The sequence below is a fragment of the Urocitellus parryii genome, chromosome 4 (genome assembly GCF_045843805.1).
Source record: "Urocitellus parryii isolate mUroPar1 chromosome 4, mUroPar1.hap1, whole genome shotgun sequence".
Lineage (NCBI taxonomy): Eukaryota > Metazoa > Chordata > Mammalia > Rodentia > Sciuridae > Urocitellus > Urocitellus parryii.
Genome location: NC_135534.1, coordinates 209,198,922 through 209,214,044, shown reverse-complemented (window position 1 = coordinate 209,214,044; position 15,123 = coordinate 209,198,922). Strand labels below are relative to the sequence as shown.

Below are 15,123 nucleotides of genomic sequence, written 5' to 3'. Positions count from 1 at the left end.
TGGCCAAAGTGCCCCTCTGCTACGGGATCGTGAGTCCCACACACATGGTTTTAATTCTGGAAGTTTTTTTATATTATAAAATCTCCTGCTAAGCCCATCGCCCACTTGGCCTCAATTAGACCCACAGTTGGACAGGCCGGCCAAGCAGGCCACGCCACTAACTCCAGCCCCGGGTGACACTGGCCAGGCCTGAAGAGCACACTCGGCAATTTGTTGCACAGCAACTCTGGCTGCTTAGACGGTCCTGTGATCAGCTGAGTGCTCTGGTCATCCGCACCCGCAGAGCAAGCTGCAACCACATAAACACTGTGCCATCGGGGCCATGTGGGCTGCCCTGCACACTCCCTCCACTGGCCACCCAGCCCTGCTCCTCAGGACCTGACCGGGCAAAGGGCCTAGGCCAAGGTCTTCCCCCAAAGCACAGGCCAGGAAGCACGTCCCCAGCAAGGGCCCTGCCCAGAGCCCTGTGAAGTCTCTCTCCCACTCCCAGAGCCCAGGGAGGGCCTGGCACACAGGCACGCACCTGCCAACAGGGAGATGGGCACGCTGGGTCTGATGAGCCCTCAACCCTCGCCGTAGACAAGGAACCCCGAGAAACCTCCCTGGAGTTCCCCGGCTGAACATGGGGAACCAGGCCCACCCAGGGCTGTGAACGGGCAAGAGCAGAGGCTCTATCCAGTCACCCAGTTGCTTCCACCCTGGGGGCCGGGCTGTCCCCTTCACAGGCACCCGAAGCTACTCACCCTGGCCTGCTGGAGAATGGCCTGGGCTTGGGACTCCTGGGCCGAGACCATGGGGCCTTTGGAGCCCGCATCACCTCCTCCTCCAAACCGGAACTGCAGGAGTTCAAAGAGGGGTTACCTGGGTGCACGAATGCAGCATCCCTGCTGGACCCGGAGCCCAGGAGGCGGCCAGGGGCCTCTCAGGTGACGTGGAAGCCTGGAGGCCCGGGATGGGCATCTAGCCCCAAACCCTCCCCCAACCCAGCTCTGCTCCACACCCTGCCAGACCCGCCACTTCAGCCCCAGGGACACCCCAGACCCCCCCTGCATCTACCACACCCTTTCTGGCCTGGGCAGCTTCTCACCCTGGCACCTAGAGCCCCTCGCTGCTGCAAGGAAAGCCAAAGGCACCATGAACAGGGCCCAGCCCAGCGGGCCTAGAGAGGACCCTGGCCCCACTGGGTCTCCCCACGTGTGACAGGCATTTGGGGCTAAACAGAGATGGTCCTTCTTCCAGAAACCCCTGGAGAAGGGCCTGAGAACCCAATATCACATTCTTCAACGAGGGCAAATCCTCCCCTTCTCCACGTGAGCCTGTCCCCAGGCCCACACTGTCAGGCCTGAGGGACATCAGGGACCAACAAGGAGGCCGAGGGGCTCCTTCAGGTGGGCAGCCCAGCCCCACCTCCCTGGGTCACTGTGGCCACAGCTCCACCCCAAGGCATCTCCTCAGGGTCCTCGGCTTGCTCTCCAGAGGTTACTCAGGAGTCAGGGTCACAAACCCTCCCCTTGATGGTCCCCTTGTAGCTACTGCAAGGCCCCAACGCTGGCAGCAGCAGGGAAGGCCGCTGCTGGGCCTTGTGTGTCCCCCTGGGCCCAGGCTGGTTCTGCAGCAGGTGATCAGGAGGTCCCAGGGAGAGGCCTGACCCGCCCTCCGGCCCCCGAGCAGCACAGCACCCTGCCTCTCTCCCCCTCCCAGGGCCCACCTGCTGCGCACCCACAAACAGGGATACTCACAGGTAGCATGAGCATGGTCCCCGGAGGACCAGGCAGGCCATCGGCCCCAGGAAGACCAGGACGTCCAGGGGGACCCTGCAGATGGGGAGTGGGGGGGCTGATGAGAGTCCACCCACTGCAGCCAGGTTGAGGGATCAGAAGACCCACCCACCCGAACAACACAGGACAAGCACAGGGAATGCAAGGGCCCAGCATAGAATGTTCCAGAGACCCAGCCCAGAGAAGGGAGAGGCATGACAGTGGGTCGAGATCAGCAAAGGCCGCAGGCTGGAGGGCTGAGGTGCTCCTGGAGGAATTCAAGGAGGAAGTGGGGAGGACTGCAGCTGGAGCTGGGCAGAGAAGGGGCTTCTGTCACTCAGAGCACCCTCTGCATTGCCACGTGCACAGGAACGGACAGCTGTGGAAGGCAGGCAGCGGAGCATGCCCTCACTGGGCAGCCCACGAGAAGGGCATCAACAGCAGGATGTCCCAAAGGCACCCGTGCATTCAGGAGCTGCACCTCCACAAACGGCTGTCCTGGTCTCCGAGGGGGACCAGACAGCCTGCCCCAGGACCGGACCCTCCAGAGGGCTTCTGGCCGGCCTCAAGACCGCATGAGTGTGAGGCTCCCAGGACATGGACTGGCAAGTCACCGCCCTCTCAGGCAGCTTTTCCACACATGGGGCACCTCCTGCCCAGCAGGGGTGTGAGGCCTGCTTTGCATCCAGATGGTGTTTAGCTGCCCTCCCCAGGAAGGACCCCAGTGGTCCATCCCCGGCAAACCCAGGTGCAGTCCCATCTCCTGAACCAGCCGCAGCAACACTGGGGTGTGTGTTCACCCCAGGGGCCCCCAGGGAGAAGCACAAGCCACCTCCCAGCTGGGAGCTAAGGGGACCTCAGCTGTCCTCGTGGACCCATCTGGACGGGGTGGAATTCTCTGGAACTCTTCTGACTTTCATTAACAAGTGGCCCATTTGCCTGCGAAACGCTGTGCTGTAGGCTCTACGGGGATAGCAGTGAGAGGCTCTGCCTCCTGCAGAAACACCAGCCCCAAATTACATATATGTCCAGAGAAAGAGCTGGGGCCACACGACACACTCCCCAAGTGCCCTCTGGCTGGCCAGCCACTCGGCTGCCCTCCTGGCTTTATGCAGGACTGTCCACCAGGATCCTGGGATCCCTCTCTGCTCACTGCACACCATGGCCTATGTGTGTCTCTGCCTCCTTCCTGCACACAGTGGGCTCGGCATTGATTTAACCCACCCTCTCCAGCACATGGGTGGACTCCAGCCATTCACAGACAAGGAGACCGATCACTGCTTTAACCAAAAATAATAAACACACAGCAACTGGCCACCTGCAAAGGTCCACCTGCAGGCCAACCGACACCAGCTCATGTCTGGGAGTCCGAGAGGTGGGAAGTAGTGAGCTTATTCCTAAATGGAAACCTCAAGCTACCCAGTGGACCACCGAGTGTCAGGAGGACTCCCGCCACAGAACCCAGAGAACAGTGATCAGACCCACAATGGCATCAGACTGCCTGCTGGCCACGGTCACCACTACACACAGCCGAGATCTCACCAGCCCGCAGCCCTGGAGGCCCAGGGAAGGCAGGTGGGCTGCCCCCTACCCTCCTGCCATGTACCCAAGCCAGCAGACTCTGCCATGCACTGTGTCTCCAACACAATGCCTGGTCCCCTGAGAGAGAGGACAAGGCTGCTCTCAAAGCCATCTTTCATTCTCTTGATACTAGGCGCAGGTTGGAAATGTGACTCTCATTTTGTCACATGGCTGACGTCAGACACTGAAGGGACACTCTAGCAGACTGCTACAGAGTCACTGGATGGGCCTCAGCTCCAGCACAGGGACAAAGGCACAATCAGAACTACTGCCTGGCCATCTCCAGGCCTGGACGTGTTTTTCTCTAATACTTGATCAGCTGCCCTGAACCAATGCCCAGACATGGCCAGGAAATACGGTTCGACAGCCCTGGCACAGGAGGGCCCTCTCCGCCACCCCTCCCCGGGGGGATGAGGAGCAGGGCTTAAGAAATCACTGGTGTCCACCAGGGGCTTTCCTTTGTTTGTCCTGGCATCTGTGCACAGAGGGGATGTGACAGCCACCAGAGGCCTTGCAGGGCGACCTCTGAGGCTAATGCAGATGCCCCACTCTGGTGGGACCTGGTCCCAGCACAGGGCCAGCAGAGGCACTCCACCGGGGTGGGATTTGGGTCAAAGCAGCAAGAACTAGCACCACTGGGTCACTGGGAACGTCCGCACAGGCCACTTGTAACCTGCCAGTGTGTATCCCAGTGATTTCAGACCCCCACCCCTCCCAGATATCACCCACCAGGTCCTCACTCTGAGCCAGGCAGTGCCGACCCTGGGACAGATGTCCACCCATTAACACCCAAACACCCTTGGTTTCTCTCATCTACAACTCGGCCGTCCACTTACTAGCTCTTGATTCAACTGTCCTTAACACTGATATTCACCAGATCCGCAGGAAAAACAAGAAAAAATAAAGGGAAAGACGGCTGCCACAGGCTGCAGTACTGCTGAGCGCCACCGGGTGTCAGGAGAGACTTGCCTGCAGGTGAGGCCTGTGCCCCCTGCTGGGACACAGGAGGCCGGTGCCCACCCAGACAAGCCCCCTCCAGCCTGAGGCTTGAGCAAGTGGGGAGCAGCTAGAGAGAACAGTTCAGCCTCCCCCACACTGCAGGTGCCCCGGGAGGCACAGAGCAAGGACGGTCTCCAGCTCTGGCTCCTGCCCTTGTCTGTGCGCCCCGGACGCAGGGCTGGAACCTCCCCAGGAGTGCGGCCCAGGTTGGCCTTCTCCTCAGGTACTGCCCACCCAGTGCGGGGCTGGAAACAGTCTGAGGGGTGGCATCAGGTGTGCCTGGGGCGAGGGGTAGTCTGAAGCAGAGGTCCACCATCTGATGGATGGTCCACCACAAGGTGGTCCACTTCGAGGTCGACCATCTCCCTCCACAAGGAGGAACAACATAGGATGCGGAGCAGAGAGGATGGGGACAGCCCGGGACAGGACACAGACGGCCCACGGAGCACCTGGTCTCAGGAAACTGAGCCGACCCCTTACCCTTTCTCCAGGGTCACCCACTTGGCCAGTGGGACCCGTGGTTCCTGGAGGTCCTGGGAGTCCCTGGAATTAAAACCAGGACAGAGTTAAAGATGCAGCCTACTTATTCTAGGCCCCCGCCCTGCAGCTAGGCCAGAGGAGGCTGGGAAGGACTGCAGAAGAGGGGCCACCCCACTGTTCCAGCCGGAGGACTTAAGGGGCACCCTCCCAGAAGCACCACCCCCAATCACAGGAAGTAACACCGGACACTCACAGCGGGGCCTTCCGGGCCGGGCGGCCCCTCGATGAGCATGCCCTGCAGAGACAGAGAGAGCGCAGCTGAGACCAGGCCCCCGCAGCACGGTGCCTCCCAGTTGGGTGGGCAAGAGGCTAGACTCAGGCCAGGTGACCAGAGGTCCCAGCTGACCAGAGGCCAGCCCCATCTTGCCATGCAGCACTGTCTGCAGTTGGGACTGAATGATGGTCCCCACTTTCCCAAGCACAAGGACGAGCCTTGACCAGCTGTTGGGGGGAGACCAGCTCCCCAAGCTCAGCTTCTAGAGATTCACCTAAGATGCCCAGTCTCCTGCCATCTTCCCAAGACACCCAGGAGAGCCGCTGGGCCAAACCACCGAGGGAGGAGAAGAGCACAGGACAAGGGTCCAGGTGGGCTCAGGGAAGACAAGGGAATGGGCCCCGTGGCCAAGGCCCTGGTGTGACACCTGCCCAGCAGGAGAGTGCCTGGCCCCAGACCCACAGCCCCTAGCTGTCTCTGCAGGGGGGACACTTCTTCCAGACACCCAGCAGCAGCCCAGAGCACACAGCAAGCCCTGCCATGGCCCCTGCCCACTCACCACCCAGCCCTGTGCCCAGGCCCAGCCTCCGGCCCCCAGGACTCACCATCTCACACCCCAAACAGGCCAGGCCTCCTAGCCCTCTGCCCACCTGGGAGGGGCTTCCTCTGGGACCCACATGGCCAGTCCCTCTTCCCAGGCTTCCCTCTCGATTCCTCCCTGACTTCCTGGCAACAGCAGCAAAGACCCCTACCCTGAATGTCCTGTGTCCCAGCCCACCTCGGGGGATGAGACAAGCCCCTCCCCAGGAAGGACAGGGCCTCCCCGAGGCAGGGGTCTGCACAGCAAGGGCAGAGGGGCTGGCCCCTGGAGTCCTGGGGTCACAGGTGTTCTGCACCCACAGGCTGCCCGTGTTGGCCACAGGCAGGGCAGGGAGAAGAGCTACTCCTCCCAGGGCCAGAGGAACCGGTGAGAGGGCCGAGGTCTTGGTCCTGAAACAGATCCCCTGCCTCCTGCCCCTCAGACCAGAGGGAAACGGAAGTGCTGCCCTGTAGGGGTAACTGGGACTGTGCCCAGATGTCCTTGAAAGTGTGTGGCCCACTGTCAGCCCTGGGCTCGCCCAGCATTCAGTCAGCAGCAGGCTGGTCTCCACAGGTGGTGCCAGGCTGGCAGAGACACCAGCCAGGGGGCTGTGGAGACACTCCCCCACATCCTGCCCGCCAGGGTCCCCGAGCCTGGGAAGTCACACCGTGTTTACACAGATGCACGCTCAGAGAAATATTTGTGTGTGCCATGTGCGCAGAGTCCATCTAAACAGCAGCAGGAGCCCAGCTGCCCCACTGTCTCTCTGACCAATCAGAAATCAAGCAGGGATTAAGTGAGACGCCACTGGCCACCGCAGAGCCCCGGGGACTGCAGCTGTCTTCCCAGACACCCGCTGCTGCTCTTGGGGGACGGGGTGATGCTGGGCCGAGATCTCATGGAGACCAACCCCCAGATCATTCCTGGTCGGCATGGAAAGGAAGCTGGGGACGCTGGCCAACAGGCAGCCAAAGGAGGCCCAGCTTTCCCAGGGTCCTCACCCTGGCCACAGTCCTCGCCCTGACACTTCCCTCCCCACCACCAGCCCCAGAGTCACTAGGGCCAAGGAGAAGTCCTCACTAGAGCTAAAGTCTCTCTCTCGTCAGAAGGGGAGAGAAAAGGAAAAGGACCAAGATGACAGGCAGTTCTGTCACCGTGACTATGGCTTGGGGTGTCCGCACATCGAGGTGCCCACATCACGGACCCAGCCTGTGAGCTCACTATGCGGTGAGCCTCATCTCCAGATCACAGGTGGCAGTGCCAGAGGAGGCACACCAGCTGCCCCACCCGGGAATGGGGGTGCCCAGCGGTCCCCCAGGACTGCCACTTGTCTATGTGCAGCTGAGACTCTGAGGACATCTGGCATTGCTCCAGGCTCACAAATTCCAACTGTTTACACGATCTCTCCAGGGGACTGGCCAGAGGTCCTGTGACCCTCGGAGGGGCTGGGGGCTGGGAAGAAGCAAACGCAGCTGGTGGGGGTCCTAAACTGCCTTCGGGTGGCTGGCTCCGTCCCAATGAGGACTAGGTGGGCTCCCTGAGACAGCGTGTGCTGGGGCTCTGCCTTCTCAGCCAGGCCTCCGGGCCACCCTGCTCACGCAGTGCCAGCAGAACACCCTCTGCACAGGGCTCCACCCTTTCAAGTGGACTCGGACCTTCCACAGGTGTGAGCCCAGCCCCACGCAGAGCCAGGCCAGCAGAGCCTCAGGCATCTCCCTCTCCCCAAAGCCATGGGATACCACGAAAGGAGCCCAAAGTCCACTCAAGTCCACCTCAAGTCCATCTGAGAGCCAGCCCATCTGTGGAGGGGCTGTAGAGAGGCCCAGCACCCCAGGAAGGTAAGCAGGGCCCAGCCACCAGGATAGTTCTGCTGTGGCCCCTCAGTCAGGTGAGCCCTGGGACAAGCCCAGCCACATTCCCAAGGATGAGCTCACCCAGCCCATCACCACCACCATCCTGCCCAGGTGGCCCTTCTTCCTGCCCCTGGACTCAGGAATGAGAGCAAGGGACTCCCTGGAGTTAGCATCACCTGCACAGACCGCATGCCCTGACCCTCTAGCCTCCTGGGTAGAGGATGGTGAACTTTACTCGGCCCACGGGAACTGACAGGTGCCACCCCTGGCACGGGCCTGGGAGAGGGCAGAGCCCCATGGGAGTCATAGAAGCGTCTCACACACAGACAAGAGGCCAAGCCTGGAGAGCTCTGCCCCATCTTGCCCTCGGGTTCCACTCATAGGTGGGGCGTGTCCAGCCTGCCCTGGCCACAGGGCTTGAAGATTCTGGGCCACCAGGGCTTGACAGGCACCACTGGCCAAGGTTCCCAAGGTACCTTCCCCACTCTGCAAGAGGACAGAGTGTCCTGTAGCTGTTCCTCACCCCAGGCAACCCCGCAGTCCTGAGCTCAGCCCTTAGGAACCAGCCTGGGTCGCAGAGGTGACGGCCAAGCCAGGCCTCATCACCAGCCACAGTTTTGAAGGCCGTGAGTCTCCTCCACTGGGCACCCGGATGAGATGGTGGGAGTGGACCTCGGCCACCAGATCCTCCTGGACCACACCCACTGCCTGAGCTGCAGGGGCACCAGCTCTGCCCATCACTCAGCTCTTCACCCTCCAGGGGTCAAGGGTTGACCCTGGCTGCTCTGAGACCATGGGGTGAACCCTGGACCCCCAACCAGGCCACCACACCCTAAGGGACAAGGATACCCACCAAATCCAGTGACCCTGGAGGGGAAAAGGGCCTGGGCTCCGCCCACGCTCTGAGACATCCTGAGCACACTTTGTTAGCTGACCTGAGCCCACTGCCTGCCCCAGCCGAGTCTGACTCAGCTGGGATTTCATCCCGGCACCGTGCGAATCAACTCCTGGACTCGGTGTCTCACGCACTGGTCCCGGTGTGTGCAAACAGGCGGGGGCAGGCAAAGCCCCACGGCAGCCCAGCATGGCCGCGCCACATCTCTAGGGCGGAGTCACTGCTCTTCCCAGGATCCTCTTCCCTGTCCTTGGGCTCCTCCCCTCTCGAGGCCTGAGGTGTCCCAGGTGAATGGGTGCAGAGACACGCTCAGGCTCCCTCACACCTGAAAGCACCAAAAGACGCACCTCCCACCACCCCTCCGTGCGCCAGCACACCCCCCACCCAGGCCCTGCCCGAGCCCCGAACTGAGCCTCGGTGAGTCAGGTGTGGAGCCCACGGGGGCCGGGGGACGGCAGCTCCGGGACGCCTGTGCACACAGGTGTAGGCCCCGCAGAGCTGGTCGCGCCACACACAACCCGCCACAGGCCTGCGCAGCGGGCACCCGACTCAGACACAAGAAGGAAGTCCTTACTGGCTCGATGATGGCCGGTTCTCCCTTCTGACCCTTCTCGCCCCGAGGTCCGCCAATCTGCGGGGAGAAAGCACAGGTGAGGGAAGGGAGAGAGAAGGAGAAAGGAGCCCAGTTAACCAGCCCCTGGGCCCAGCAAAGCAGGGGCGCTGGATCATCTCTCCCAGCCCCGCAGCAGGGCAGCCGTGTCCGAAGCTGACAGAGGACCTTGCGGCATCAAAGTCCGGCGAGCCACGTGGCGTGCTCAGCTGGCGGGGAGCCCCGAGTGCACCATAGACGTCGTCTGGAGACAGCGCCGCGCCCTCCCTGTGCCAGGGAGAGACACTGCGCCAGCCCCACCGCGGCTGCCCACGCCGCTCACCCCTTCGTAGACAGTGTCCTGGTTCGCCGGCATCCCTGGCCCGACCTCCGACGGGGAGACGCTGGCATCGGGGTCGTAGTAGGGGTCATAGTAGTTCTCATCCAGGTTCTTGATGGTTTCCTCGGTGAACTCGCCCTCCACGTCATCCGTCCCCTGCCCCGGGGACGGAGCTGGCTGCAGGGCAGAGGACAGAGAGGAGTCACCCCACAAGGCGCCCCGCGCTCCCCAGCTCTGCTCTGCAAGCACTGTGCCAGCACAGCGGGCACCACGGCCGCTTCCTGGACCCAGCCAGCAGCCCCTACCTGCAGAACATCTGGAGCCAGCGGCCAGCCAGTTGGGAGTCCTACAGCCCCCGGGAGCCCCTCTATGCACCTCCCACTCTCCATGGAAACTGTCCCCCAAGTCTGCCCAAGGGGACGCAACAAGCTAGGCAGAGCCAGGACTCAGCGCCCCTCACCAGCTGTGCCCCTCGCCTGGGAGGTCTGCTCCGTGAGGGGGTCAAACTGCAAGTCCTCTCTAGCTATTTGGAGCCTTTGCCCTGTGCCTGCTGGGCGAGGCTCCTCCCTGAGCTGAGGACCACAGCAACCCTGAGGGAGATTTCCAAGGCTACAGGCAGAGATTTCAGGCTGTCTACCTGAGCATAAGGTCCACTGTCTCAACCAGTGCTGCCCAACCTTAAAGTCTGACCTGTACCAGGTCCACCCCTGGCCCAGGAAGGGCCCTCTCTGCAGGCATCATCTCCTCTTCGGTCTGCCCTGGACCCCGAGAGCCCAGAGCCCTTCTACCATTTTGAAGAAGAAACACTGACGTGCTGAGCTTAGCCAGCTGGGGCTCTGAGCACACATAGCAGCGGCCCCTTGGGGCTGCCCAAGAGCCAGGTGTAGTGGGCTTCAGCACACAGGAGCCATCCAAGGTGGGACGCGGAGAGAGGAGCTGAGCTCAGGGCTCCTTACCCCCAGCCTGGCCCTTGCCCCGTCCCCTAGACCAAGCCAACAGGGCAGGAAGGAAATTACATTGGAGGAGTTGGAGGTGACCGAGGTGCTGGTGGGGGTCTCGGCCCCCGCGTTGGGGTCAGTGGGCTGGTCGGGGTTCTCCACACCCTCGCCGTAGTTGATGTCATCGTAGGGGGAGGGCGTGTAGTAGTCATCGATGGGCACGTAGTCGTAGTCCCCGATGCCAGGGTCTTCTTCCTTCCCCACCCTGTCGCTGGCCTCAGGCACCCTGGGGGCTTCCGTGGGGGCTGTGGTCAGCTCCTGGGAGCCAGGGCAGAGACAGGCGAATCAGGGTGCCAGGTCTGGGGTTTCCCACAAGTCACAGTCCAGGTGTGACTGCAGCTTGAGAGTGAGTGGCACAGCCTGGACCCATGGTCCAACTAGCCCTGTGGACTTGGGTGCAGAGGCCCTCAGTCCCTGGGAGGAAGGCAGCAGCCCCTCCGGTCCCAATGCACTGCTGTGACTGGAAACACCCAAGCACACACTGGCGGAGGGGAGCCACATCCTAACATTCACAGCAGCAGAACATTCCAAACTCTTGGGGCAACGCAGTGCTTCTCTCCAGGAGAGGGCCCTGTCCTGCGTTGCCCCAGTATCTGGCCCCACCAGAAGACAGCTCTCCTAGTCACCCTGTCTCCACATGTCACAGCTGACCCCAGGAGCACCAAGCACAGTGTTGCACGGCAGCCCACCCCTGCTAAGCGGCCACCCTCACCCAAGTCCTTGCCCTCCACAAGCCACCCAGGTCTCCAGGCCAGGCACAGCCCACCCTCCCCTGTGCCACAGGGTGAGGGCCGGAGCAGGCCCGGTGCAGCCCGCCCAGCCCAGACCTCAGGAATCTCCGTGGTCTCTCTGGCAGCTTCCACAGGCCTCTTGGTGGGGGCGGGCTCCTTCCCCAGGTCCTCGGGGTCCTCGTAGTAGGGATACTCATAGTAATAGGTCTCACCGTCCCCGTCTCCGTCCGGGTACTGCAGGTGAGGGCAGCCACGTGAGGAAGGAGCTCCCCAGGAGCATCCGACCCCACAATCCCTGCCTGCCCCAGGGATCCCTGGATGAGGCTCTTGAAGCTTCCGGGGAGCAGGGCCATCCCCAGAAGCCCAAGGGAGATAATGGGGGACCCCAGAACCCCTTGAGCAAAGTCAGAGGAAGCTGAACCCTAAAAGGTGACAAGGTCTGACTCTGCAGAGCCCAGAGCCAGGACAACTGGCCCCAGGGTGACTGGGCCTGGCTTCATGAAAGCCTCCCTACGTGGTGAGAGAAGGGAGGCCGAGGGAGGGAAATCTAGAGCTGGACACCGTGTGACTTTGTCACGAGAGTGGGTCTGACCGAGGCGTGGCCGGGGAGTTCATCACTTAGGGCACTGCAGTACGACCAGCCAGGCACTGCGGGCAGGGGGCGGGGTGAGGAGACGACCAAGGACCAGAGTGGGCCACAGGAAGAGGGACAGAGGTGCCAGGCACGTCTCTAAAACACTCAGGACGAGGCTGTCCGCAGAGTGGCCGCCACTCTGGCCTCAGAGGACCAGGCACTCCACGGGGAAGCACCCTAGCACAAGCTATCTGAGCCCAAGGGGCTCCGGGCAGCTCTCCTCACAGGCCACTGCAGAGGCCACCCACGGAGGGTAGGAGGCACCTAGGTGCAGCCTCATGGGAGGTTACAGGACAGGGCTGCTGACAGCCCCTGGGTGTCTCCATCATTCAGGAAGCACTGTCGGGCAGGCGAGTCAAGACAGCCACAGGTGACCTCTGGCCACTCACTCCCTAGCCCAGAGGGCTCATTTAAAATGGGGGCTGTGGCTCTGCACCCCTGCACAAACTCCCTTTGCCTGACCCTGGCCCATCCCAGGTGGTTTCCCACGCTCCCCACCGTCAACCCAGCCAGAGCGGACTCACGTATTCATCCGGGTTGGGGTCCTGCGACTGGGGGGTGTCAGGGGCCGCAGTGTCACAGTCGGGACTATAGTGCTCACAGTAGTCATAAGCTGCCCGGTGGTCTGAGACGAAGAGCAGCTGCTGGATGTCACCCTAGGAAAGGACAAAAAAGCCTGAACAGAGAGCATAGGGTGCTCACATGGGGTCCCTGGAAACCCAGCTCAGTGCCCCGGGACAGAGAGTACCCCAGGCCAGACCTCAAGAACAGTCCTCAGGGCCAGACTTCTCCCAGGAAGGTGCTGGGTGTGGAAGGTGCTAGAGCTAGGCTGGCCCATCTAGTCACCCACCCACCCACCCATGCGTGCATCTGCACATCCACCCATCCATCCACCCACCCACCCACCTCATCCACCCGTCCAGCTGTTCATCTACCCATTCATCCACCAATCCATCATCTATCTACCTACCCACCCTGCATGTCTCTGCACATCCCTCCCTCCCTCTATCCATCTATCCATCCACTCATCTATCTACCTATCCATCTCTCATCCATCCACCCATCTGTCCATCCACCCCATCCACCCAACCACCTATGCATTCATCCATCCGTCTACCCATCCACCTATTTATCCATCCATTCATCCATGCATACCATCCATCCATCCACCCATTTGTTCATGCATCCATCCACATATCTACCTGCCTCCATTCACCCAGCCACCCATCCATCAAACACGTGTTGAGCACCTACAAGGTGCTAGACCAGTGCTCAGAGCTACAGTGGTTCTGCAAATGCCTCCACCTAGGTTGTGATGGTTTGGAGCTCTCCTGCCTCCTTCACCGTCCCCTCAAACACTGGGGGTCAGGGTTACAGAGGCAACCTTTGGTTTCTCACTAAGTTACCCAGGATTGCCACAGGACCCAGCAATCCCAACCTAGGAACACAAACAATTGACCCAAATCAGTTCACCTTCAAAAAATGAAAACAGACTCAAACACATGTATATACACATCCACAGCAGTGCTCACAGTAGCCCCAAAGTGTAAGCGGGCCAATGTCCATCCCAGAGGAGTGGACGGATGGAATCCACTATTCTCTATGTGTACAGCCTACACATAGGGAATGCTACTTAGGCGTCAAGAGGAACCAAGTCCAGGGCCACCCGGCCAACCACTGAGCTTTCTAGGGAGGCGCTGCTGCAGCACTGTCTCTGAGCTGATGCAGATTCTCTACCTCCCCTCACCAAGACGTGGACAACACAGAGCACAAGGAAGGAAAAGCAGGGCCCTGAGGACCCCAGGGTTGTGGGCCCGGTGCACTGGGCACAGCAGTGGTTTTGCTCATGGCAGGGACTATGATTTAGGGCAGCTCAGCACAGTCAGGCGTGGGTGAAGGCCCTGTAGGCCTTCTGGCCGTGCCCACAGAACTTTCTGAGCTCTATTCTATTAATCCCCATTCTACAGCTGAAGAGAGCAAGGTCCGAGGGCTCCCTGCCCAGCAGCCCATGGTCAGTTCAAGGTGTCTGCCAAGGTTCTGACAACTGCCCACCCACAGGGCTCGAGGACATGCTGGGATGCTGGAGTCATATGGTTGGAGACGGAGCCACAGGCAAGGGTGATGGGCTGTGGGGGAGAGGAGTTTTCTGACTCCAGAGCCATCTCTCCATGCTGCCACCATGACACACTTTTTTAGAACACATCACGCCCAGCAGTTAAGGCCAGACCCTGAATCTGCCGTGAAACCCTCTCCCAGGGCTGCTGCCAGGCCAGGGAGCCCAGCCCGCATCTGAAGGCACCATATTCTCTAGGTTTATCTTGAGCCCTTGCTCTACCTGGCTCGGGGACCACCTCCCCAGCTGTCCAGGCCCCTTTCCAGGCTGTGCACCCAGCGACACCTGCCTCTACCAGGAAGATGGATGCTCTCCCGCTTGCATCCTGGGGCTCTGGGGGGAGTTGGTGCTGGGTACCTCTGATACTGGCAAGTCATCTAGGGGCCTGGGCTGGGCTGGGGACACTCGGGACTGGGAGCTCTGCAGGCACACCATCTCATCTTGAGGGCTGCCCTCCTCCTTGAGGTCTGTCAGAGCAGGACAGCTGTGCTGCCCGGGCACTACTCCCAGCTCAGAGCAGGTGTGGGGGCCGCAGGGGCAAGGGAATCCCACCCACAGGGAACAGGGGCAAAGAACATATAGATATAGCCAGACAGGCTACGACTTGCCAGCTCCGCTGCCTCCTGGGTGTGTGGCCAGGGCTGCCTGCTCACCTCTCTGAGCCCTAAATAACCATAAAAATAAGACCTGTGAGTACTCCAGGCAACTCCCTATGCACAGAAGGGGCTCGACAAACAATATACAAGATTCAGGGATCAGTGGGGCTGTGGAGTCACTGACAGGCAGTGAGAGCACCCGGCAAGATGAGGAGTGGGGACATAACAGCAGGCATAAGGGTGGCAGGGAGGAGACCAGGGCCCCAGGACAACACTTCTGAAAGAGAGGCAAGGAGCAGGTGCATGTGCAAGGGTTAGGGGCAAGGTCATGGGGCCACAGAGAAGGGCACAGAGGGGACTCACCAGGAAACAGCTCTTAGCACCCAAGAAGAGGAGGAAAAGGTGGCACACCACTGTGATTACTGTAGATGAAGTTCCCAGCTCTTTCTCATCCCTCCATGCATGCCACCCACCTATCCACCCATCTATCCATATGCTTGCCATTCATCCAACTACCCATCCTTGCCATCCATCCATCCATCCATGCACCCATGCCATTCATCCATCCATTCACCCACCCACCCATCCATTCATCCACCCATCCAAGCATGCCATTCATCCAATCATTCATCCATTCATCCACCCAACCACCCCACTCATGCTATTCATCCATGCTATCCAACCATCCATTCCTTCACACATC

The 15,123-nt window shown here is 60.9% G+C and overlaps 1 protein-coding gene across 2 annotated transcripts in view; it reads right to left on the bottom strand.

The window, feature by feature from the left end:
• Col5a1 (collagen type V alpha 1 chain) overlaps window positions 1–15,123 on the bottom strand; it is a 137,726-nt gene that overhangs the window by 62,585 nt on the left and 60,018 nt on the right. For both annotated transcript variants that reach the window (XM_026395386.2, XM_026395387.2), the window contains exons 5-13: window positions 12,236–12,367; window positions 11,174–11,311; window positions 10,365–10,604; window positions 9,352–9,525; window positions 8,994–9,050; window positions 5,071–5,112; window positions 4,818–4,880; window positions 1,740–1,814; window positions 744–836 (exon numbers count right to left, since the gene is read on the bottom strand). In XM_026395386.2, the coding sequence (XP_026251171.1) occupies window positions 744–836; window positions 1,740–1,814; window positions 4,818–4,880; window positions 5,071–5,112; window positions 8,994–9,050; window positions 9,352–9,525; window positions 10,365–10,604; window positions 11,174–11,311; window positions 12,236–12,367 (1,014 nt within the window). The remainder of the gene's footprint in view (window positions 1–743; window positions 837–1,739; window positions 1,815–4,817; window positions 4,881–5,070; window positions 5,113–8,993; window positions 9,051–9,351; window positions 9,526–10,364; window positions 10,605–11,173; window positions 11,312–12,235; window positions 12,368–15,123) is intronic.